The sequence below is a fragment of the Bos mutus genome, chromosome 17, assembly GCF_027580195.1.
Source record: "Bos mutus isolate GX-2022 chromosome 17, NWIPB_WYAK_1.1, whole genome shotgun sequence".
NCBI classification, from domain to species: Eukaryota; Metazoa; Chordata; class Mammalia; order Artiodactyla; family Bovidae; genus Bos; species Bos mutus.
Window position 1 is genome coordinate 69,692,129 of NC_091633.1, and position 26,472 is coordinate 69,718,600.

Here is a 26,472-nt window from a genome sequence, read left to right on the forward strand (position 1 = left end):
TGGCATATTGAGTGTAACACTTTCACAGCATCATCTTTTAGGATTTGAAATAGCTCAACTGGAATTCCATCACCTCCACTAGCTTTGTTCGTAGTGATGCTTCCTAAGGCCCAGTTGACTTCACATTCCAGGATGTCTGGCTCTAGGTCAGTGATCACACCATCGTGATGATCTGGGTCGTGAAGATCTTTTTTGTACAGTGCCTCTGTGTATTCTTGCCACCTCTTCTTAACATCTTCTGCTTCTGTTAGGTCCAGACCATTTCTGTTTTATTTTTCCCATCTTTGCATGAAATGTTCCTTGGTATCTCTAATATTCTTGAACAGATAAGATTTTTGCAATATTAAATATGAATTTCTTGGGGTTTTTTTTTAGTTTTATTTTATGGCTTTCAAAACAACTACAGCCATTACAACAAAAAACAACTAAATCCTGTCTGGCTGTAGCTGCTCCTTTAATCTTTCTAAAGACACTATGCAGAATTGAGGCCCTCAGAGTAAGGTTCTGGCCAACCAGCAAGGAAGTTGGGGAATCTTCCTCCCAGGAGGTAATGGCTTCCTGTCAGAAAACACTCCAGGGAACACTGGGTTAGGAGATTCCTTGAAAAGGTGTCAACTCTTTTTCCTCAGCCTCCAGAGGGGAGTTCACAAAACCTTTTATTCTTCCTGTCTCCTTAGAGTCAGCTAGTTTGAGCCTCTGTTTGTGTCCATGTGGCCAGAGCTGAGTATATGTAAAGGAACTGACAGTAGATGGGCACCTAGTTCAGAAGAAAAACAAGTTTTAAGACTGTCATTATTTACATGCCTAATGATTTATTAGTCTAAAAAATCTAAGAACAACAACAAAATAATTCTGAAGGATGATAAATCAAAAAACATGAAGTTCAGAAAGCCAAATTTATCAGGTTTAGGGGAGAGAAATTCTAAGAGCTAAGGAGTTTGGGACATTGCCCTTAGATTCTATTTCTGACTCTGTGCCCTTGGCAAAATACCCATCACTTACCTGCCTATCCTAAGGAGAAGGTACTGCTGGGCCTTCCTGAGAGGGATACTATTAGCCAGAACCATAATCAGATCTTTCTCTATAGCAGTGCTGCTGCTGCTGCTGAGTCGCTTCAGTCGTGTCCGACTCTGTGTGACCCCATAGACGGCAGCCTACGAGGCTCCCCCGTCCCTGGGATTCTCCAGGCAAGAACACTGGAGTAACCCATTTCCTTGTCCAATGCATGAAAGTGAAAAGTGAAAGGAAAGTCGCTCAGTCATGTCCGACTCTTAGCAACCTCATGGACTGCAGCCCACCAGGCTCCTCCATCCATGGGATTTTCCAGGCAAGAGTACTGGAGTGCGGTGCCATTGCCTCTCCCTCTATAGCAATAAGTGATGTTAAAAATTGGAATCTGTAGCACTACAGAAGCACAGAAATGAGCCCCAAATGAAAAAGAAAAGTTTGGGGAGCTAAATTTAGGTTGGGTATTTAATTGAAATTCCAGGACTGGGAACAGAGCTGGGCATATAGTAGGCACTGGATGATAAGGGTGATAGGTGGGTGAACTGATGGGAAGTCAGACCTTCCTCAGTGGTGGTGGACCTGGGAGCAAAGAGTCTGTGGCTCAGTCCTGATCCACACTCACACACGTCACAGAGAGTGAGTTATAACCTCAGTTTCTTCCTGTGTAAAACGGAGACAACACTCAACGGTTAGGAGGACTAAGTGAGAAAATGCTTATTAACTCAGTTCCTAGCACAGAGGAAGCACAAGATTCTGTGATCCAATCCTCCACTACAAAGTCTTCTGAGGAAGAGGCTCTCCAGAGGTAAAAAGTCTTCGGATGGGAAATCCCTTAGCTTCCGGGCTTCTGCGGGACTCCCGTCTTTTCCCCGGACAACGGACAACGGGAGCTCTTTCTCTTGGGACCCACGGCGGGATCCAGGGCCTGAAGATGAAGCCTAAAAGTTAGGTGGGCCCTGGGAGCCCGGATTCCAGCTTCCTTTATGCAGAAACCCCGTGGAATCGTGGTCTGACCCACTGGGAGACAGAGACGCCGGCCTGAGTGGATGCTGTGGCTGTCTTTTGACTTGGCTCTTTCCGTGGGAAGGTAGAAAGGAACAGCGAGGCGAGAGTTGATAGTTCTTTGACATCATCATGTTGTCCTGCAAAGCCAGCGTGCTTTCACAATCCCCTCACCAGACCCGGCGACCCAGTTTTGAATGCTTTTAAGGCATTAGACCAAACTGGTTGAATGCAGCCACCTTTCCTACAACTGGGAAACTAGGAGTCTCTCTAGCAAGTTGAATTCTCCCCTTTACGAATGAATGACCGCTTCTGGTTTAGGAAAATGTTCTGATGTTAGATTACTCTTGGGTGGGCCTTTCCTTCTAATAGCAATTGTGTTCCCTTAGTTTGACTGATTTAGGGAGGCAGGCTTACTTATATTGGTACTCTGAGAATGTTGCCTACTGTGGTTGTAAGGAAAGTTTTGTTCAGCCAACAAGAGCTCATTCTCTCAGTGGAAAAGCAGCCTAGTCGTCGCTAACGCTTCCCTGCTGAATAGGTCTGAAGAGACTTCAAACACGGACACATGAAGACGTTTCACTGTCTCCTACGGGTTCCCGGAGCCAAATTCCCGGCAGGCAAGGCAGGCGGAGAGAGCAGCTCTGGGGCAGTTCCACTGAGAAAAATAAATTTATTCAACAGCATAACAATTTGGCTTATAAACAGGGAGTTAACCAAGCAAAAAATAACCTTCAAGAAACTATGGACACTCGCTCACCATTCATTGCCCAAGACAGCAGAGCGCCTACATCTTGAGCAACGTATTCTGCTTCATATCACTCTCATCTCTCTCTCTCTCTTTTTTCTTTCGTTAAGTGACTCCCTTTTCAGAGGCGGCGGTCCAAAAATTAACCTTACTGGGAAAGAGAAAAATCAAATGCAAATCGGCTTGGCGCTGCCTGACTCACAAAACGCCCTGGGGATGCGACTACGTGATTTTTCCTTAAAAAAAAAATTTTTTCCCCCTCTCTCTGAAGGAGTGAAACTGCCTGCCGTGAGGAAGTTCTTGATTTTGTCTCCAGTAAATTCACCGGGTGCAGACTGCCTTAGCGTTTTAAATCGGGTTAGTGACCACTAGAGACGGAAATCGCTAATTACCAAGTCCCTTTTGATCTCCCCGGGCCGTTTGGCTCTTGACCCTGGAGGCTCCAGTATCCGTGCTTTCCCAGAACTGGACCAGAGCGGCGAGACCAGAGCCGGGTCTACAGTTAACGTGTACGCCAAGGTCTGGATCGGACTGCTAAAAATGTCCACAGACATCCCAGAGTTGCAGACCTCGGGAGCTGGTGTGCTGCTGGACGTTAACTAGCGCCTGTGTGTCCAGGAGTTTGATTAAGCTACCCGCTAACCGCACTTTTATTTAAATTTGGGGCTAAGAATGGGGAAATAATATATTAAAATTTCCTCATCCACTGCCTCTCCCCTCTAACGCACCTTCCTTTTTCGATTTTTTTTTTTTTGTGGAAAATGGAATTTTCTTCTCTTTGCTGGGACTAAAATGTGATTCGAAATAGTTTGTGAGATGAACAAAAGTCACCAGCAAGCCGGACGTCTGGGGCAGAGCGCTGACGGTAGAGGAGTGAGAGCGAAGGCTTGGTGTGGGAGGATAATGGGGAGCCGGCCTCCTCCCCGTCTGGTCTCCATTCCCCTCCGTCTTCCAGGTAAAACGGCTTTCCCTTAATCCATCACCTGCTGGGAGCGCCCTTCCCCAGGCAAGCGGAGAATTTGTTAGCTGCCAGAACCTGTTAGCTCCGTTCGGGGCGGCTTTGTGGAGCCAAACGAGGCTCCCTGCATTGTGGCCTTTGTCCGAGGAATTTAAGTATTTACATAATGCGTGAGCGCGGAACTCGGCGATGGGTCCGGACTCGGCGTGTGGAGACGCGCGTACTCGGCAACCGCGGCGCCCTGGCGCGCGTGCGCCCAGGAACCAGCTCGCTGTGCGCGGGCTCAGGGCGCGCAGGTCCTGAGAGCAGCGCCCCTTGCTCGGTCATCTCCGGGGGGCTGCGCTGTAAGAGGCGAAGTTTCGGTGAATGAATCGAAGAAGCTGGATCCATGAGACTCTGAAGCTGGAATAATTAACTCGGTTTTCTAGGAGAATGTTGGGCGCTTCGTCGTTTTACTTGCTGACCCGCTCGGGTTCCGATCACTCGCGGGGTCGCTTCCCACCCGCGCGCCAGCGGACAGCGAGGGACATTTAAAGGGGAGAAGAGTGCGCGGTGTGCAGGACCACTGCTCTGCGGAGTTTAGGAAGGAATCTGGAGGCTTTCGAGGCGCGCACACTTCTCAGAGTAAATGCAGATACTTTAGGAAGCCGACGTCTCCGAGTATCCAACCTTTTGGAGAGAGGTGGCTCTACTCAGAAATCTCGCCCAAGGCGACTCTCCACCAAAAACGTCCCGGAGGTACCCAGAACGCTCCCCAATCTAGCAGGTGCAAGATCTCTTATGCGGCCTCTACTTTCCAAAGCCGGCCGCTGAGAGGCGGAAGTGCTACGGGATGGATTTCAAAGAGGAGCCCGCACTGGAAGGGGTGGCTAGGCAGACCCTCGCAGCCCAGAAGCGGCCCGCCCTTTCCACGGGGCCTGCGGGCTGGCGCCGCCCCTGAGCGAGCGCGCTCTTCGCGGGTCCCAATCAGCTCTCTCGCCGGTCTGTGACGGCATTCGGCCCCGCCCCCTCGACGGAGATAAATACATTGGCAAAGTCTCCGTCGCGAGCACCGCGTGCGGCCCTGCGCCCCGGCCCGGCCTCCAGGTGCACTGTATATACATAGCATCCAGCTTGTAGGGCAGGTTCCGCTGTCCCGCGGTCAGCCGCGGCCAGCTCCGCATCCTCCTCAGTCCCGCGTGCGGTGCGGCCAAGCCGAGCCGATCTCCAGGCTTCTCGCCTTCTTCTTTTTCTCTCCCTCCCTCCTCCGCAGGTGACATGTCCCGCGGCACTGGCCGGCCGGCTTGCCAGTGAGCAGCGGCGCAGCGCCCCTGTTCGGCCAGCGCAACTTGCCTGGCTCCGCGCGGCTGGTGCCGGAGAACGGCGGTGCCCTCGCCACAAGACTCTTCCCTACAGGATGAAGAACCCAATGCTAGAGGCCGTGTCGCTCGTGCTGGAGAAGCTACTCTTCATCTCCTACTTCAAGTTCTTCAGTTCAGGCGCCCCGGGCGAAGACAAGGCGGGGAACACTTTATATGAGATCAGCTCTTTTCTCCGCGGTGACGTGCTGGAGGTGCCTCGGACCCACCTGACGCACTATGGCATCTACCTGGGCGACAACCGTGTCGCCCACATGATGCCCGATATCCTGTTGGCCCTGACTGACGACAAAGGGCTCACGCAGAAAGTGGTCTCCAACAAGCGTCTCATCCTAGGCGTCATTGGCAGGGTGGCCAGCATCCGCGTAGACACCGTGGAGGACTTCGCCTACGGAGCCGAGATCCTGGTGAATCACCTGGACAGGTCCCTCAAGAAGAAGGCGCTGCTCAACGAAGAGGTGGCGCAGAGGGCAGAGAAGCTGCTGGGCATAACTCCCTACAGCCTACTTTGGAACAACTGCGAGCATTTCGTCACCTACTGCAGGTTCGGCACCGCGATTAGCCCCCAGGCCGACAAGGTACCACGTGTGACTCTAACCCCGGTGGGCTCGGTGGGGACGCTCCCTCCCTTCCCTAAACTTTCCTCACCCCTGGGAGCAGGGATTGGGTTCTAGATTTAGTAACGAACCTTCTGGTGTTCCTCAGGAAAGCGAAGTAAATAAATAAATGGCAATGTGCCTTGCAGGATATCTCGAAATGCACGGCGCAAGAGTGTGGCAATGCAGTACCGCTGCCAGCAACGCCAGAGAGCTGCCCAGTTATTGCTGCAGAAGTCATCAGGGTGTCCACCCAGCGTAGTTGAAATGACAAGGGCGAGTGACTAGGAGGGTCACAGAAAATCTGTCGCCGTATGCTTGCAACTTTACCCAAGAATTGGCAGTTGGAAGGAAGGTGTCCAGAGTTTATATTTAATCTATAACACTGTCTAGTACAAGTTGTTGTGCCTTTAAAACAAGGAAGCATGCCCGTTTTCCCTATGAGCTGCAGAGAGAGAATTCTCTTTGCTTAATATAAACTACCAAAATATCCATTAAGAAGACCTCCCTGGTAGGTCTCTTACTCCTGTGGCTGAGCTTAAGGGAAATCTTCTCCTTGGTATTCTGCATTTCTTTTATGCTGGCTTTAATCCCCATTTAGACTTCCCCATTGTTAAGCATCCTATATCCACTAGCCCCACAGTTGGGTTGGAGTGTTTCAGAGTTCCCCAGAGATTAAAACAATTAGTTTTCCAGAAGAGTCATTAACTGTTGGAAGGTAATTTTATGGGTACTTTAAAAAAAGGAGGGGGGGGAACTGTTAGAATTTAAGATGATTAAATTAGCTACAAAGCCAAAAGAAAAAATAGTGGATTTTTTTATTGCCTTTTGATACCTCTTAACTTATAAAATTCACATTTTAAGCCTGCAATTTCATTTGCAGTTGAAAGTCTTAACCTTCTCTGCAGTTGCTAAAGAGGTGCTGTTAGTGTGCATCCTTTATAATGAAAATCTGGGCACTCACATAATACGTTTCATTTATACTCTTCATGTCTAGATACGTTGGGACCGAAAGAGTCTAAGTCCATGTAACCAGTTTTTTTATTTTTCCATATCTTAATTTTTTGACCCACATGGGAAAATCTTTCCTCTTTAGGAGAGCATGAAAGTATAGTGCTTGTTTACATCCATATATGAAACTCCTTACAGAATATTTATAAAGCCGTAACAGACTCAATCTAGGAATTCTAAGTAAAATAAAAATACAGTTACAGCACTGTGCAGTGATTCAAGAATCACAGCTTCAGTCCAGGCCTGTTTAGAAATGAGCTTCACCACATTTACAAACACTGGCTCCAAAAGTGTTCAAAAGGAAACACGTCAGATTTACTTAGGACCGAAGCAAGTCATTTCTCTAAGGAAAAACAGTATTTCCCTCCCATAATTAGGAGTTACCCTTTCATGGAATACATATAACACTGTATTATATATTTCTACAAAAAAGTAGTACAAGTGCTTTTTTAAGGTAGTAAAATATTTAATCTGCATAAATAACTAGTTGGAACAGTTTTTCCTCTTTGGAAACTTTTTAAGGTTTTATAGAAGTAGAGAAGTGCTTTAATTGCTGTTGCTGCATAGCACCTCTTGTGAAACTGAGTTTTTGTCTTCACTTTGAATGGTCTAACAAACAATTTGGCCACACAGTAGATTTCCTAGGGGGAAAAAAAAAAATCCCCATCCCAAATTTTCCAATTCTAAGGACTGTTTTTGAACATGCCCTGAGAGAAGTAGGTCATTAGTACTGAAGGAGGACTGGCTTTTATTTTCTAGAAACATAAGGACTGACTTGATTCTGGGACTGGTGGTTGAGTTCTCCATATATACAACTATCATCAGCTTAACATGTCTCACTTAAATTTGTGTTGATAAAATCTCTCAAGAGCACTTTCCCTCATGAAAACACTACAGTTAATATGAAAGTGAACTGGAAGAAAATCTTTTTTTCCCTTTGGCAGTGATTTTTTTTTTTATACAAGCTTAGAAAATGGAAAATTAAACCATTTTATAACAATTTCAGTATTTCATAAGCTATAAAGCCCTTTAATTAGTAACTATTATTATTTCTTATGGTTTTTTCTTTGCTGGTATTACTTTGCATTGCCAAAATGAATACCTGTACCCCCTTTTAATTTGCAGGGATTTGTTGCTCAAAGGTGCCCCTACAGGCTTCTTAACATTAAGCCAGAACTAGAGGACATTTCCTACCATGGAGCAACCCAGAGGTGCCTCCTGGACAGGACATTAGAAATGAGATGATCCTCTTATGGGGGAAAGAAAGTCCACAATGATTCTGTGTTGGTCTAAATTAAATATTATTGGGAAAAAAGGTAAAAGAAGAATGACTATATCAAGACAGTATTCTTATTTACTTAAATGTATGTGTGTGTATGTTTTCAGTTGTGTCCAACACTTTGTGACCCCACAGACTGTAGCTCTCCAGGCTCCTCTGTCCATGGAATTTTCCAGGAAAGACTACTGGAGTGGGTTGCCAACCCAGGGATTGAACACATGTCTCCTACATCTCCTGCATGGCAGGAGGAGTCTTTACTGCTGTGCCACCTGGGAAGCCCACCTAAATGTATATTTCCCCATTATTTGCCAAACAGCTTTTCTTACTATCCTGAAAACTTTATTCAGTTTGATCCTTATCTCCTCATCACTTGAAAATTATGTATTTGTTACTCAGTATCTTGTTTAGTAGAAAGAGACAAATCATATGTTTGACACACAAAAAGAATGATATATAGATAACCAGCTGGAAATTTTATATTTGTTGACATACTGTATAAAAGTATTGACAGAGACAGCCTTGCAGTGAAGGTTGTGTGTTAAAATATATTGGACTTGTTTCTGCAATGCAGGAGACATGGGTTCGATCCCTGGGTCAGGAAGATAAAGGGAATGCTTACCCACTCCAGTATTCTTGCCTGGAGAATTCCATGGACAGAGGAACCCGTGGGCTACAGTCCATGGGGTTGCAAAGAGCTGGACACACTGAGCGACTAACACTTTCACGTTCATTCTATCCATTAAGAATTTGGAAACGTGGCTGTCCAGAACTACATCTGGACACTGATGAAAGAAATCAAAGAGGAGACTCTAAAAGCATATACAGTGTCATCTAGAAAAGGAGCTTAAAGCCAAGTTCTTAGTTTTCAGTTGTATCCCCAACTCTTTGTGACCCCATGAACTGTAGCCCATCAGGCTACATGGGATTTTCAGGTAAGAATACTGCAGTGGGTTGCCATTTTCTTCTCTAGGGGATCTTCCCAACCCAGGGATCAAACCTGGGTCTAATGCATTGCAGGCAGATTCTTCACTAGCTGAGAACAAGTAGGAAACTCTTATCAAAATGGAGCAATTAATTGCTAAATTCTGCCCCAACAGTGATGAGGTAGAGATAACTGTCAAGATCTAGCAGTGAAAATAATCATTGTAATACTTTACATTTATACAGCATGCAGATGAATGCAGAGTACTTTTGCTAAATCTCATTTGATCCTCACAACAACCTCAGTATTTGCATGGAGGAGAAAAAGGTAGTCTGGACAGGTTAAATAATTAAGAGTGATCCAGGCAATACTTCCGAGAAAAATTAGTTTTCTAAGAAAAAAATACATATCTTAGAAGAATGCATTCTTCAGCGGGTAAAGATCTCATTTATTTTTATCTCCAGCAGCCAATTTTCAATTTCAACTGATCGTGACTTTATTTTGGCAGGAAACAGGATATGACAATAAAATTAGACTTTCGATGCCTTTAGATTTTGAGGCTTATCAGAAATTTATCATCAGAAATATTACCAAATTTTAGAATGGTGAGGTGTAGGAATCAAATTCACCAATAATGATGGGCTAAATTCTATTTGCTCAGGATCATTTTACTTTTGAATATGTTATTGTTATTGAGAGGCAATTTAATGTTGTTTTTAACCTTTAATCCTGAATAACTTTCATGTGGTTATATTCTCTGTAGTTTTCTGTCAATGTTCTGCATTTACAAGGGCAAGTGCCTAAAGTATTATTTCAGCCACTATGGGATGTGGAATCAGGAAACTGAACTGTTAACAACTTAAATTCTTCCCTAAGTTGTGAGAGAAATTCTAGTTCTTCTGGTGACAGGGAATAGCTGGAAAAGTTGTGCTCTACTGTTTGGTATGTATGATTCTTCTTAGGTTTAGCCTTTTCTAATATTCTTAAATTTTATTTTCCAGTTTTGTGAGAATGTGAAGATAATTATTCGTGATCAGAGAAGTGTCCTTGCTTCTGCAGTCTTGGGATTGGCGTCTATATTCTGTCTGGGCTTGACATCATATACTACTCTTCCTGCAATTTTTATTCCATTCTTTTTATGGATGGCTGGCTAACTTCATACTCCTGTGTCAGTGTATGGATTCTCTGTATAGAAATGTTTATATTTATATAGCACAAATCAATATAAGCATTATCGAGAAAAATGTGACCTATAATAATGTGTGCTGGATAAAAATGTGATTAAGAATGACACAAAGTGCTTACCATGTAAGCCCAAGGATGGAGGCTTTCTGAATCTTTCCAGGCAGTTCCATTCCCAGGCATCGTGAGTCTTGGAAACATGACGGCTTGTGCTAGAATTCACTGTTATAAGAAAACCAGCCTGTAAGGTGATGGCCACAGGAGGTTATTTGCTATTCTTTTTCTCCTATAATCATTGTTCTTCTCTGTTAAGCCTGAATTAGAAGATTGGAAAATTTGTTGAATGAGACCCTAACTATTGTAAATTTATACTGTTTCATTGAAAATTTTATGTTAAACTAAAATAATTTCCCTTATTCAGATGAAAGCATGTTTGATGATTGGCCAAAAAAAATCGCATTTTCTTTGTGTATTATATATAATTTCTAGTAAGTCAAGAATAATTTCATTTCTTGAAACAATATTGGCAAAGTTAAGGTTTAATGATAAAATAACTGACCAGAACTATAGAAATATGTTTTCCTGCAGAAATAGCTAATAATACTATAGTTTTGATAGGGCCTTACTTAATAGGAAGCCTGGCATTCATTTTTTTTTCCCTTTTATGTGTCACTGTAGTTACTTTAAACCACTCTGAGAGGAAAATGGACATAGGATTGAAGTAAGTTGGGTACTTGGAGAGTGTATGTGCCAATTAAATACACAGATGTATTGAGTCCATGTACTCGGACCGATGTACTGAGACTGAGTACAGGTATTGAGACATGTACTCAGACTAACAAATTGTTTGCTCTGAATTGCTTTACTGTCACAGCAGTGTAGTTAGTACAGAGCATTGGTGGAGGTGAACATAAAAGCACATTCAATCCATTTTTCTGCATTTATAGTGTAACTTGCATGTATGTCATTGGATGGTTTAATTTTAAAGCACTTACTAATGCACTGTATAATTTTTAAAAGCCCTGGCATTTGTCTTCTAGTTAGGTTTCTCCATTTCATTACCAAGTCAGTATAGTTTACATCCTTAAAAGAATGATGCTTCAGCAATATATAAAAACCCAAGCAAGTAAGACTAAGGGAAATAGCTGTTAGAAGTCATTTTTAAGTGTCTTAATACTACCAGGTGTGTAAGTTGATTACACAGAGCCTGTTTTAATGTCAGAGTTGAGATGCAGCAATGTTAAAGCAAGTGTGCAAGTACTTTTGCAAAATCACCAAATTCTAAAAACTAAGCTACAAGCCTATAAACTATCAAGAATCAGAAAATAATGAGTCACATAATGAGCGGTATGAGGAGGGCAGGGTTGGTAACTCAATGATCCAATCAGAACAAATTTAAGAGTAAATTTTAGTATATTTGATGTTTTATCACCACTAATTTACCAACAACAAATTCAGTTAAATAGTGACTAAACTTTGTATTTAATCATTTAAATGTGTTGAATACTTAAAACATGAAATGACAACAGCACAGAATGAAGTGTTCTATGGGCCTATTCCAACCACTTAAAGTTATTCTTAGTGTGTATACATAAAAACAACCACTATGAGAACTTCATTGTATTAGTGGTTTTTCACTTACTGTATATTACTTATGTAGCAATTGTTTATAAATAAACTAATTTAAACATATGGTTGTCCTCATGAATAATTTACACCTTTCTTCAGACTTTAGTATTGTAGGTAGCAAAAAAATCACTGTGTATTGTTAAATCTGTGTTCAAAGATCATGATCTCTCATTAAAAGCTAAGGGAAGTATTTAAGGTTGAAACTAACCTAATAGTCTTGACTCACTTCATATCCTTAAAGCAAGATTCAATGCATCTTTTATTTATGTGCTCGTTATGTGCCAGACATTGACCTGTTGCAATTTCATGGTCTAGAATTCATGTTTGTTAACTACCTATATTAGAGTATACACAGTGCTATGGGAAAACAAATAGAAGAACTCTTCCTGAAGGGTCAGAGAAATGTGTGTGAAGGAGGCAGTGCCAGCATCAGGCAGAGAAATAGAAAGAGGGGATCTCATCATACTGATGTGTCCTGTTACTTGTGGGAAAAGGGAACGGGAAGGAAGGTCTTATTCCCTGGAGTTGTTGACCTTCTTAGGAGAAAAGGAGAGTTTGTATTTTGTTGTGCTCAGTTTAATTGGTTGTTTAACGGGAAGAAACAGAAGCATACATCCTTGATTGTGGTTATGGAAGAAACCCTGAGTCATTAATGTCTCTAGTGAATTGCTCTGGGCTTCATTAGGTAAAATTCATCCTTAAAATCCTACAAATTTTTACTCTAACTTGTGAAATGATAATCCAGTAGTGACTGATGCAGTTTTTGGTTGCTTATTTGTTCTTTGCCATACCTAGCTAAAGGTTGAACAGGACTAGCCAGGGCTAAGATGAAGCAATGCAAGTGCTGAGGGTGAAAAGATGAATGGGACATGGACCTTTTCCTCAAAGCTGATGGTCTCATGAGCACAGAAGGACACAGTAAGGCTTTCTGCAATAGAGCTGACTGAAGGCACAGAGGAAGAAGTGGTTCATTTTCACTGATATGGCCAAAATTATAGGGATTGCACTGAGACTTGAAAAATGGGAGTGCTTTCCAAAAGTACAAATTTGGGGTAAGGCATTTTACACATTGGGGACAGCATGAGCAAAGGCATGAGAACTGCCCCCACCAAGCCTGGCTCAAAAGAGTGAGGTACTTTCTTATTCTGGGACTGGAAGCCCAAAACTGCATGGGGGCATTTGGGCAAGTGCAAGAGGCCAGAGCAGAGCAGAGGCGGTGAGCAGAGGTGCTGGGAGAGAGTGATCAGGTGGAGCAAGTCTTGTGTAGACCAAGTTTAGACTTTATGAACAGGCAATAGAGACTTGGGGCTCAGAAAGACAACTCCCAAAAACATGTAGGTAAATGGACGCATGGGGCAAGACAACAAGGGACTAGTTATGATAACTAGTTATGAGTTAGGAATGGTTCTCAATCTCTAAAATAATGGCCTGTGATTGTAAGGGTGGAGAACAAACGTGTCAAGGAAATGTCAGCGGACGTTAGCCAAATTCTGACTCATGAGTAATTCCTGGTGGAGTGTCTGGGAAGAATCATGTATCTTTCCTTCTTGCCAGAAGGCTGGTTCCTGAAAAATACATGTGATGACTGGGTATAAATTATACATTTTAGATCTTTGTTTTGCTAAATTTGTTCCTTGTCAAGAACAAGCAAATAAGTATGAATTTGTTGTTTAAAAAATATTTTTTTTAGTATATAGATATATTTCATATTTTTCCATTTTCTATTTCATAATATTACTATCAAGTATCAAAAATATTTTCCAACAATATCAAAGTTATGCCAAAGGCAAAAGTCTTTTATTATAGATGAGAAGTCTATGAGAAATGATGGTTGCTAATCTTCCATTTTATATAATCTATTTAGAGAGTTTTATCTAACTGGATACGTCAGCTCAACTAATTTTACATTTGGTATACATGCATGTTCAATAAAAGCAGATTTTCATACTGTCCCCTCTTGTCTTTGAATTTGAAATGCATGAAAGTAGATAACAAACTTTCTTGAAAATGGTAGCCTGAAAGTTTTTGCCTCTCAAAGCTTTCTTTACTGAACATAGTTTTATATGTTTGAAATTAAAACATCTTGTGAATCTTCCTTCAGATTGATATAATCTATGTTATTTACATCTTGAAGCCTACCTTGACTATGTAGAAAAGGGTCCTGTGTAATATGAAATCACGAATCCCTTCTCCATTCTACAAAATCAACAAGAACAAACAGAGTCACAGGCATGAACTCTAGAATCAGATGTGTGAGGTGTAACGACCGAGGCAGTGGCCACAGGTGCGGTGAAGGTGAGGTGTCAGTAGGAGCAAGTCCCAGCCCAGTCCTGAAATAAATTCATGGCATAGCAAGGACCACAGAAGTTACTGGGCTGAACCCTTAAACATCTGACCACATTTCAGAGGTGGAAAATCAGGTAGGGATTGAGATACTTTGTGGTTATGCAAATAAACTAGAGCCAGATCCAAAGCTTGACTCTAGCTTTCTTTCCACTGCAGCTCGCTGAGGCTTCCCATAAACAGGACAAGCTTTTCTTCAATGAATGTGTTAATTTGTTGCAGACCTTCTATGTCCTCCATATACAGGGCCATATAGGAATGCACTAGTTAGAATCTTAGTCCTAGTTGCTCAGTCTAAGGAGAAAGAATGGAAGTTCAACAGATTTTAAAACTGATAATTTTGTACAGGTGTCAGAGAACAGACAGACAAGACCTGTCTACTGGAGGCAGTAAAGGAGAGGGAGGGTGGCAGAGAATTCTTCATTGACACTTTAACTGAGCAGTAAGACTACAAACATTTAAAGTGACAAGTCCCTTTTCCTGGCCATTGCAGGCACCTGGAGCAGTAAATACAAAGGCACAGAGTCATGAGACTCCCCTGCAGTTGGATTGCTGCTAGTTATTAAGAAAAATCACCTGTGTTCACATTGTTGCTTTGAGAGAAAGGTGCCCAGTACTATTACAAAGACCTCACAGTTCTTTTGAGGAAGAACAGCTCTGCTCAGATGCTTCTAGAGACAAGAGCCAAGATCCTGGAAGGCTTGACACTGTAAAAGTCTTAAGAGCGAAGGAAGTGTTTCCTAAACTTTCCAAGTCACTCTGGTGAGTCTAATAAGCTGGCAATCTTGCAAAACACATGATGAATGGGGGTGGAATTAGATTGTGAGGAAAAGAAACAACGTTTTATGGAAAGATTTATTTAAGGTAGATGGAGAAGGGGGAAGTACAGGGACTTCCTCAAACAGATGAGTGGCCCCGTGTCCTGTCAGCTCACAGCTGCTCCTGGGTCCCAGCAGCGATCCTGGTGCCATCCTCCTCGTGACTCTGGACACTGTCCTGATACTTCTTCCCATGGAGTTTTAGCTGGTACTCCTGGGGCTGCTGACCTGCTGCTCCCAATGCTGAGTGTGTCACTGCGTCTGCTACCTCATGGCTTCCCTCAACTCCTTTCCTCTGTGTTTCACTTCCGCTTCACTCTCCTGGGTAAAGTCTCTCACTGAAAACTGCCAAAGGATCTAATTAGGCTGACTAGTAATGGTGCCTGGAAAACCCCATGGACGGAGGAGCCTGGTGGGCCGTAATCCATGGGGTCACTAGGAGTCGGACACGACTGAGGGACTTCACTTTCACTTTTCAGTTTCATGCATTGGAGAAGGAAATGGCAACCTACTCCAGTGTTTTTGCCTGGAGAATCCCAGGGACGGGGAGCCTGGTGGGAAGCCGTCTGTGGGGTCACACAGAGTTGGACACGACTGAAGTGACTTAGCAGTAATGGTGCAATATTGGTACTCACAATGAACAAAGTTCTCAAGCCAGGCTGCCTCATGGGCCAGTGAACCCTCTCATATCCTTTTAGATTAGATACCTTCAGATCCTCCCGGCCAACGCCCCTGGCCTCGGGTGGCGGCCGGGAGGACCAACCCCACGTCTGAGGAGCGGTGGCTGCGGGGGCACAGGAGGGCCTAGAGGAGCTATCCCACGTTGAAGGTCAGGAAGGGCGGCGGTGAAGAGATACCCCTCGTCCAAGGTAAGGAGTCAGCGGCTATGCTTTGCTGGAGCAGCCGTGAAGAGAAACCCCACGCCCAAGGTAAGAGAAACCCAAGTAAGATGATAGGTGTTGCAAGAGGGCATCAGAGGGCAGACACACTGAAACCATACTCACAGAAAACTAGTCAATCTAATCACACTAGGACCACAGCCTTGTCTAACTCAGTGAAACTAAGCCATGCCTGTGGGGCCACCCAAGACGGGTGGGTCATGGTGGAGAGATCTGACAGAATGTGGTCCACTGGAGAAGGAAATGGCAAACCACTTCAGTATTCTTGCCTTGAGAACCCCATGAACAGTATGAAAAGGCAAAATGATAGGATACTGAAAGAGGAACTCTCCAGGTCAGTAGGGGCCCAATATGCTACTGGAGATGAGTGGAGAAATAACTCCAGAAAGAATGAAGGGATGGAGCCAAAGCAAAAACAATACCCAGCTGTGGATGTGACTAGTGATAGAAGAAAGGTCCGATGCTGTAAAGAGCAATATTGCATAGGAACCTGGAATGTTAGGTCCATGAATCAAGGCAAATTGGAAGTGGTCAAACAAGACATGGCAAGAGTGAATGTAGACGTTCTAGGAATCAGCAAACTAAAATGGACTGGAATGGGTGAATTTAACTCAGATGACCATTACATCTACTATCCCGGGCAGGAATCCCTCAGAAGAAACGGAGTAGCCATCATGGTCAACAAAAGAGTCCAAAATGCAGTACTTGGATGCAATCTCAAAAACGACACAATGATCTCTGTTCATTTCCAAGGCAAACCATTCAATATCACAGTAATCCAAGTCTATTCCCCAACCAGTAACACTGAAGAAGCTGAAGTTGAATGGTTCTATGAAGACCTGCAAGACCTTTTAGAACTAACACCCAAAAAAGATGTCCTTCTCATTATAGGGGACTGGAATGCAAAAGTAGGAAGTCAAGAAACACCTGGAGTAACAGGCAAATTTGGCCTTGGAATACGGAATGAAGCAGGGCAAAGACTAATAGAGTTTTTCCAAGATGATGCACTGGTCAAAACAAACACCCTCTTCCAACAACACAAGAGAAGACTCTACACATAGACATCACCAGATGGTCAACACGAAATCAGTTTGATTATATTCTTTGCAGCCAAAGATGGAGAAGCTCTATACAGTCAACAAAAACAAGACCAGGAGCTGACTGTGGCTCAGATCATGAACTCCTTGCTGCCAAATTCAGACTGAAATTGAAGAAAGTAGGGAAAACCACTAGGCCATTCAGGTATGACCTAAATCAAATCCCTTATGATTATACAGTGGAAGTGAGAAATAGATTTAAGGGACTAGATCTGATAGATAGACTACCTGATGAACTATGGAATGAAGTTCATGACATTGTACAGGAGACAGGGATCAAGATCATCCCATGGAAAAGAAATGCAAAAAAGCAAAATGGCTGTCTGGGGAGGCCTTACAAATAGCTGTGAAAAGAACAGAAGCGAAAAGCAAAGGAGAAAAGGAAAGATATAAGCATCTGAATGCAGAGTTCCAAAGAATACCAAGAAGAGATAAGAAAGCCTTCCTCAGTGATCAATGCAAAGAAATAGAGGAAAAGAACAGAATGGGAAAGACTAGAGATCTCTTCAAGAAAATTAGAGCTACCAAGGGAACATTTCATGCAAAGATAGGCTCGATAAAGGACAGAAATGGTATGGACCTAACAGAACCAGAAAATATTAAGAAGAGGTGGCAAGAATACACAGAAGAACTGTACAAAAAATATCTTCACAACCAAGATAATCACGATGGTATGATCACTCACCTAGAGCCAGACATCCTGGAATGTAAAATCAACTGGGCCTTAGAAAGCATCACTACAAACAAAGCTAGTGGAGGTGATGGAATTGCAGTTGAGCTATTTCAAATCCTGAAAGATGATGCTGTGAAAGTGTTACACTCAATATGCCAGCAAATTTGGAAAACTCAGCAGTGGTCACAGGACTGAAAAAGGTCAGTTTTTATTCCAATCCCAAAGAAAGGTAATGCCAAAGAATGCTCAAACTACCACACAATTGCACTCATCTCACATGCTAGTAAAGTAATGCTCAAAATTCTCCAAGCCAGGCTTCAGCAATATGTGAACCATGAACTGCCTGATGTTCAAGCTGGTTTTAGAAAAGGCAGAGGAACCAGAGACCAAATTGCCAACATCTGCTGGATCATTGAAAAAGCAAGAGAGTTCCAGAAAAACATCTATTTCTGCTTTATTGACTATGCCAAAGCCTTTGACTGTGTGGATCACAATAAACTGTGGAAAATTCTGAAAGAGATGGGAATACCAGACCATCTGACCTGCCTCTTGAGAAACCTCTATGCAGGTCAGGAAGCAACAGTTAGAACTGGACATGGAACAACAGACTGGTTCCAAATAGGAAAAGGAGTACGTCAAGGCTGTATATTATCACCCTGTTTATTTAACTTATATGCAGAGTACATCATAAGAAATGCTGGACTGGAAGAAACACAAGCTGGAATCAAGATTGCCAGGAGAAATATCAATAACCTCAGATATGCAGATGATACCACCCTTGTGGCAGAAAGTGAAGAGGAACTAAAAAGCCTCTTGATGAAAGTGAAAGAGGAGAGTGAAAAAGTTGGCTTAAAGCTCAACATTCAGAAAACGAAGATCATGGCATCCGGTCCCATCACTTCATGGGAAATAGATGGGGAAACAGTGGAAACAGTGTCAGACTTTATTTTTTGGGCTCCAAAATCACTGCAGATGGTGACTGCAGCCATGAAATTAAAAGACACTTACTCCTTGGGAGGAAAGTTATGACCAACCTAGACAGCATATTCAAAAGCAGAGACATTACTTTGCCAACAAAGGTCCGTCTAGTCAAGGCTATGGTTTTTCCTGTGGTCATGTATGGATGTGAGAGTTGGACTGTGAAGAAGGCTGAGCACCGAAGAATTGATGCTTTTGAACTGTGGTGTTGGAGAAGACTCTTGAGAGTCCCTTGGACTGCAAGGAGATCCAACCAGTCCATTCTGAAGGAGATCAGCCCTGGGATTTCTTTGGAGGGAATGATGCTGAAGCGAAACTCCAGTACTTTGGCCACCTCATGCGAAGAGTTGACTCATTGGAAAAGACTCTGATGCTGGGACAGATTGGGGGCAGGAGGAGAAGGGGAAAACAGAGGATGAGATGGCTGGATGGCATCACTGACTCAATGGATGTGAGTCTGAGTGAACTCTGGGAGTTGGTGATGGACAGGGAGGCCTGGCGTGCTGCGATTCATGTAGTCTCAAAGAGTCGGACACGACTGAGTGACTGAACCGAACCGACCTTCAGATCAGGTCATGACCTTGGGCCAATCAGTTGTTGCTGAGTTGTACAACCATGGTCTCCAAGGCGTGGTGGAGCTACTCTAAGAAGCTATTTGTAACTGATTTTCCTTCACAGATAGCTATCAGCCAGGTTAGATGGGAGAGTAGTACCTGACCGTCACCTTTGAGAGTTCATTCTGCAATAATATAGAGGATGGATTGCTCAAGGAAACTTAACGCAAAGGACATACATTCTGTCACCTAGATGTAGGACAGAAATGATGAAGACTGGATGAAAGTCAATGACAGTGAGGATAGAGAGGAAAGAATGGAGTGATTTGAGGGGTGTAAAAGCGGGGGGAGGTATTTGATAAAGGGTCCAACCAAGAACCATGAATCTGTTCTAAGTATTGTCTGGCAAGATGTGTGTGTGTGTGGTGTAATACCTTGGTTTTTCCCTTCCAGTCAGCCTCCGAACTCTTGGGAGGGCCTCACATTGGCCAATTAAGCCAGAAAGCAGCTGACCAGAAAGCTGAGCATGCACCCTGCTGGGAAACGTAGCTGAGGGCTCACAGGAAAGGCTGGGTGCCCATCAGTATAACTGGTCGTGTTGTGCCATGCTGGCTAATTTGGAGGAGTGGGCCTTGGAAGAAGTAGGATGAGCCTGGTTTTGGATATGCAGAGTTTGAGTAGCCTAGGGTCGAATAGATGGAAATATAAACAACTGGAAAGTGTAATCTCTCACTCAAAACAGAGCTCAGGGACAGAGATATACTGGGAGTTGTAACAGTGGTGAATGGAGCCAGGCCACGAATATACCATTTGGGGGTGTCTATGAAGAATGAAAATGTAATGGTGGGAGACTACAGTCAGTCGTGTCCAACTCTTAGGGACCCCGTGGACTGCAGCCTACCAGGCTCCTCCATCCATGGGATTTTCCAGGCAAGAGTACTGGAGTGGGTGGCCATTGCCTTCTCCGTTGAAGAATGAAAATGTAATGGTGGGAAACTACAGTCACAAACAAATAAGAGCAAGGAAGAAAGACCAAGAACCTTTTTAGAAGGAGATTGAAGAATAATGGTACAAAGCTTAGAGCAGACCAGGAGACACTATGAGGAACCTACAGAGGGGTGAGTTCTAGAAGATAGTGTATGAATAGTATCAGGATAGAAAAAAGAAAAAGGCTGAAGATGTTCACATTGGACTTGGCAGACAAGGAGTAGAGTGACCTTGATTAGTAAGCACCCGCTATACTAGATGTGGGGTGTTAGTAGTAGGAAGTCAAGATGTACCTGGAGTAACAGGAAATGTTGGCCTTGTAATACAAAATGAAGCAGAGCAAAGGCTAACAGAGTTTTGCCAAGAGAACACACTGGTTATGGCAAATATCCTCTTTAACAATGCAAGAGATGACTCTGCACATGGGCATCACCAAATGGTCAATACTAAAATTAGACTGATTATATTCTTTACAGCCAAAGATGGAGAAGCTCTATACAGTCAGCCAAAACAAGACCTGGAGCTGACTGTGGCTCAGATCATGAGCTCCTTACTGCAAAATTCAGGCTTAACTCACAGATACTAGGGGAAACCACTAGACTTATCAGTGGTTTCATTTGATTTCATAAATCAAATCCTTTATGATTATACAGTGGAGGTGATGAATAGATTCAAGTGATTAGATCTGGTAGACAGAGTGCCTGAAGAATTATGGACAGAGGTTTGTAACATGCTATGGGAGATGGTGACCAAAACCATGCAAAGTGGTGGTCTAAGGAGGCAAGAGAATTCCAGAAAAACATCTACTTATGCTTTATATATTACGCCAAAGCCTTTGACTGTGTAGATCACAACAAACTGTGGAAAATTTTTCAAGAGATGGGAATACCAGACCGCCTTACCTGTCTCCTCAGAAATCTATATGCAGGTCAAGAAGCAATAGTTAGAACCAGACATGGAACAACAGACTGGTTCCAAATTGGGAAAGGAGTACGTCAAGGCTGTATATTGTCACCCTGCTTATTTAACTTATATGCAGAGTACATCATGTTGGAAGAAAAGCTATGACAAACCTAGACAGCATATTAAAAAGCATACACATTACTTTGACGACAAAGGTCTGTCTAGTCAAAGCTATGGTTTTACCAGTAGTCACTTATGGATGTGAGAGTTGGACTACAAAGAAAGGTGAGTACCAAAGAATTGATGCCTTTGAACTGTGGTGTTAGAGAAGACTCTTGAGAGTCCCTTGGACTGAAAGGAGATCAAACCAGTACATCCTAAAGGAAATCAGTCCTGCATATTCATTGGAATGACTGATGCTGAAGTTGAAGCTCAATACTTTGGCCACCTGATGTGAAGAACTGACTCCTTCGAAAAGGTCCTGATGCTGGGAAAGATTGAAGGCAGGAGGAGAAGGGGATGACAGGGGATGAGATGGTTGGATGGCATCACTGACTCAATGGACATGAGTTTGAGCAAGCTCCAGGAGTTGGTGATGGACAGGGAGGCCTGGTGTGCTGCAGTCCAGGTGGTAGCACAGTCAGACACGACTGAGCGACTGAACTGAACTGAAGGAGGCCTTTTAAATAGCTGAGAAGAGAAGCAAAAGGCAAAAGAGAAAGGGAAAGATATACCCAACTGAATGCAGAGTTCCAGAGAAGAGCAAGGATAGGTAAGAAAGCCTTCTTAAGTGAACAGTGCAAATAAATGGAGGAAAACAATAGAATTGGAAAGACTATAGATCTCTTTAAGAAAATTGGAGATATCAGGGGCATCTTTCATGCAAAGATGGGCACAATAAAGGACAGAAATGGCAAGTACCTAACAGAAGGAGAAGAGATTAAGAAGAGGTGGCAAGAATACACAGAAGAACTGCACAAAAAAGGTCTTAATGACTCAGATAACCATGATGGTGTGGTTACTCACCTAGAGCCAGACATCCTGGACTGTGAAGCCAAGTGGACCGTAGGAAGTATCACTACAAACAACGCTAGTGGAGGTGATGGAATTCCAGTTAAGCTATTTCAAGTCCTAAAAGATGATGCTGTTAAAATGCTGAACTCCAATATGCCCGCAAATTTGCAAAATTCAGCAGTGGTCACAGGTCTGGAAAAGGTCAGTTTTCATTCCAATCCCAAAGAAAGGCAACGTCAAAGAATGTTCAAATTATTGTATAATTGTACTCATTTCATACGCTAGCAAGGTAATGTTCAAAATCCTTCAAGTTTAGCTTCAACAGTACATGAACCGAGAACTTCCAGACATGCAATCTGGATTTAGAAAAGGCAGAGGAAATAGAGATTAAATTGCCATCTGTTGCATCATGAAGAAAGCAAGAGAGTTCCCCCCAAAAAACACCCATCTAATTCTGCTTTAGTGACTACGCCAAACCTTTGTGTGGATTACAACAAACTGTGGAAAATTCTTAAAAAGATGGGAATACCAGATATGAGGAGACACCATGCCTGTATGCAGGTCAAGAAGCAAAAGTTAGAACCAGACATGGAACAACAGGCTCGTTCAAAATTGGGAAAGGGGTACTTCAAGGCTGTATATTGTCACCCTGCTTATTCTGATATACCACCCTTATGGCAGAAAGCAAAGAGGAACTAAAAAGCCTCTTGATGAGGGTGAAAGAGGAGAGTGAAATAGCTGGCTTAAAACTCAACATTCTCAAGAAGATCATGGCATTCAGTCCCATCACTTCATTGCAAATAAATGTGGAGAACATGGAAACAGTGACAGATTTCATATTCTTGAGCTCCAAAATCCTTACAGATGGTGACTGCTGCTGCTGCTAAGTTGTCAGTCATGTCCGACTCTGTGCAACCCCATAGACAGCAGCCCACCAGGTCTCCCATCCCTGGGATACTCCAGGCAAGAACACTGGAGTGGGGTGCCATTTCCTTCTCCAATGCATGAAAGTGAAAAGTGAAAGTGAAGTCACTCAGTTGTGTCTGACTCTTAGCGACCCCATGGACTGCAGCCTACCAGGCTCCTCCATCCATGGGATTTTCCAGGCAAGAGTACTGGAGTGGGTCACCATTGCTTTCTCCCATGGATGGTGACTGCAGCCACTAAATTAAAAGATACTTGCTCCTTGGAAGGAAAAGTATGATAAACCTAGACAGTGTATTAAAAATCAGAGACATCACTTTGCTGACATTGGTCTGTATAGTCAAAGATACGGTTTTTCCAGTAGTCATGTACAGAGAGTTGGACCATAAATATGGCTGAGCACTGAAGAATTGATGCTGTTGAGCTGTGGTGCTGGATAAGACTCTTGAGAGTCCCTTACACAGTAGGGAGATCAAACCAGTCAATTCCAAAGGAAATCAGTCCTGAATATTCATTGGAAAGACTGATGCTGAAGGTGAAGCTCCAATACTCTGGACACCTGATTTGAAGAGCTGTCTCACTGGAAAAGATCCTGATGCTGGGAACGATTGAGGGCAAGAGGAGAAGGGGACGACAGAGGACAAGAAGGTTGGATGGCAACATGGACTCGCTGGACATAAGTTTGAGCAAACTCCAGGAGATAGTGAAGGGTAAGGAAGCCTGGTGTGCTGCAGTTCTTGTGTTGCCAAGAGTTAGACAAGACTTAGTGAATGAACAACAACAACAGGAAAGTTAAGGAGAAGGCAGACTGTAGGTTGAAATGTAAATGGGTAAAGAGCTTGAGCTTCCTTTTGTAGTAGTTTGGTGGAAAAAGGAAGGAAACAAAGCACAAAGACTCAAAACAGTATAATATGTGACATCTTTTTTTTACTTTAGCCTTGCTTGGAATGAAGCCTATTAAGAACCGATTTATGTCTCATTGTTTGTGTGTGTGTGTGCTCATCATGTTCAGCTCTTTGGGACCCTATGGACGGTAGCCTGCCAGGCTCCTCTGTCCATGGAATTTTCCAGGCAAGAACACTGGAGTTGCCATGCCCTCCTCCAGGGCATCTTCCCACCCCGGGATGGAACCTCTGTCTCTTGTGTCTCCTTCATGTGGGTTTTTACCACTGGCACCACCTGGGAAGATTATGCCTCACGGAAGAACATAAATCAGAAGTGAATTTTCATAATTGTTTTCTGAGGGGGATAAGCTACTTGTAATATTATCAGAGAAGCACTTTTCTTTCAGAACAGTGACTGGTATCAGAGGATCAGTCAAATCAATGAACATTCCCATTTCTACTGGCTTCCTTGAAAAAAACATATTCAAAGAGAGAGTCAAGCAGGGTCATCTAGACATTATCACACTAAGTGAAGTTAGAGAAAGACAAACATCCTATGATATCACTTATTTGTGGAATCTTAAAAAAAATGATACAAATGACTTTATTTACAAAACAGAAATAGACTCACAAACATAGAAAACAACTTATGATAACCAAAGGGGACAGGTGGGAGAAGGATACATTTGGAATTTTGGATTAACAGATATACACTACAGTATATAAAACAGAAAAACAGCAGATAAGTATATTTACTATCTTGTAATATCCTATGATGGAAAATAATCTGAAAAAGAATATACGTGTGCTGAGTGTTCAGTCATTTTAGTCATGTTAGACTCTTTGCAGCCCCATGGACTATAGCCTGCCAGGCTCATGTGTCCATAGGATTCTCCAGACAGGAATACTGGAGTGGGTTGCCATTTCCTTCTCCAGGGGATCTTCCCAACCCAGGGATCAAACCTGCATTTCTTACGTCTCCCTGCATTGGCAGGCAGGTTCTTAACCACTAGCACCACCTGGGAGGCCTGAAAAAATAACATGTATTTGCATATATATTAATATATGTATAATGAATCACTTTGTTGTATACCTGAAACTTTGTAAATCAACTATACTTTAATAAAAATAAAAGAAATTCTAGGGGTGTCAGGAGAATTGGGAAGGAATAGAAACACAAGACAGACTGCACAGGACTCTAAACTTTGGCTTTTATCCCCACAGCCTATTCAGGGAAGTCTGTGGCCATTTCTTCCCTTTCACAGAATAATGGAGTAGAGATCAAAATACAAGACTCAGATTCAAAAGCTTCTGGAAACTTTTTGAGTGGCATGACTTCATAAGTTCTTTGGATTTTCTACAGTTAAATCTCCACAAATATTCATGAAAAATCATAATGGAAGATTAAACAAATCTAAATGGCTAACATGTTCAACAAAAATTGCACAAAATAATTTATCTCTTTGTCCTATGTTGACCCCAATACATGAAGAATTTTGAGACCATTTTATCTGGCACTTAACTGAATCACCTATTCTTTGGAGAAGAATTAGCATTCTTGAGAAAATCTCCTTGTTTATACCGAGTCAAACAATGCGCTGAACTTCCAAGATTTACTGATAAACAGCTTTGTTTGCTAAGCCCAGCTGGGCTTGAAGCTGCCTCCAAAAATCTGCTCAGGCTGAAGAACCTAAGCTCCATTTTGGTCCAGACTCCCGATCTGATCTCACTGCTGGAGAGAAACCAAAAAGGCAGCACTTGCTACCTACTTGAGTGACATCACGATTGATTTCCTCTTTAAGACTCCCTTAACCCCCTTCCAAACTCCACTGCTCCACACAAATCTTTCTCCACTTCACTTCTTGTGGTTCAGTTGCTAAGTCGTGTCTGACTCTTTGTGACCCCCAAGTATGTCAGGCTTCCCTGTCCTTTACTATCTTCTGGAGTCTGCTAAAACTCATTTCCATTGAGTCAGTGATGCCATCCAACCATCTCATCCTCTGTCTTCCCCCTTCTCCTCCTGCTCTCAATCTCTCCTACTATTAAGGTCTTTTTCAATGAGTCAGCTCTTTGCATCAGGTGGCCAAAGTATTGAAGCTTCAGCAAGTCACAGACAAATGACTACCAGGGAATTCAACAACAGTAAATTCTTTCTGTTTTGTTTTTGTTTTAACTGAATTGTAGTTTATTTACAAAGTTGTATTAATTTCTGCTGTATAGCAAAGTGATTCAGTTATATATACATACGTGTGTGTGTGTGTGTGCGTGTGCGCTCAGTCACTCAGTCATGCCCTACTCTTTGCAATCCCATGGACTGTGTAGCCTGCCGGCCTTCTGTGTCCATGAGATTTTTATAGGCTAGAATACTGGAGTGGGTTGTCATTCCCTTCTCCAGGGCATCCTCCCACTTCGGGCACATCTGTTGCTTCTTCTGCACCGAGAATCTTCTCCACATGGGAAGCCTATATACACATCATTTTAAAATATTCTTTTCCATTATGGCTTAATATAATATTGAATATAGCCCTCCATGCTATACAGTAGGACCTTGTGGTTTATCCACCCTCTATAGAAAACTTGCATCTGCTAACCCCAACCTCCCATGCCATCCCTCCTCCAACTCCCTCACCATTGGCAATGACTAGTCTGTTCTCTATGACCCTGTTTCTGTTTCACAGAAAGGTTCATTTCTGTCATATTGTAGA

General features: G+C 43.0%; 1 protein-coding gene across 5 annotated transcripts in view; it reads left to right on the plus strand.

The window, feature by feature from the left end:
* LRAT (lecithin retinol acyltransferase) overlaps positions 1-11,994 on the plus strand; it is a 156,409-nt gene extending 144,415 nt beyond the window's left edge. For 4 of the 5 annotated variants that reach the window (XR_011467489.1, XR_011467492.1, XR_011467491.1 and 1 more), the window contains one exon: positions 9,884-10,021. Coding sequence is in view for 1 of the 5 variants with exons in the window: in XM_005893547.3 (XP_005893609.1) it covers positions 5,113-5,652; positions 9,884-10,036 (693 nt within the window). In the remaining 4 variants the exon portion in view is untranslated. Of the gene's footprint in view, positions 1-4,716; positions 5,653-9,883 lie in introns of those variants that run through there. The other variant, XM_005893547.3, reaches the window with a different exon arrangement.
* The last annotated feature ends 14,478 nt before the right edge of the window (positions 11,995-26,472 follow it).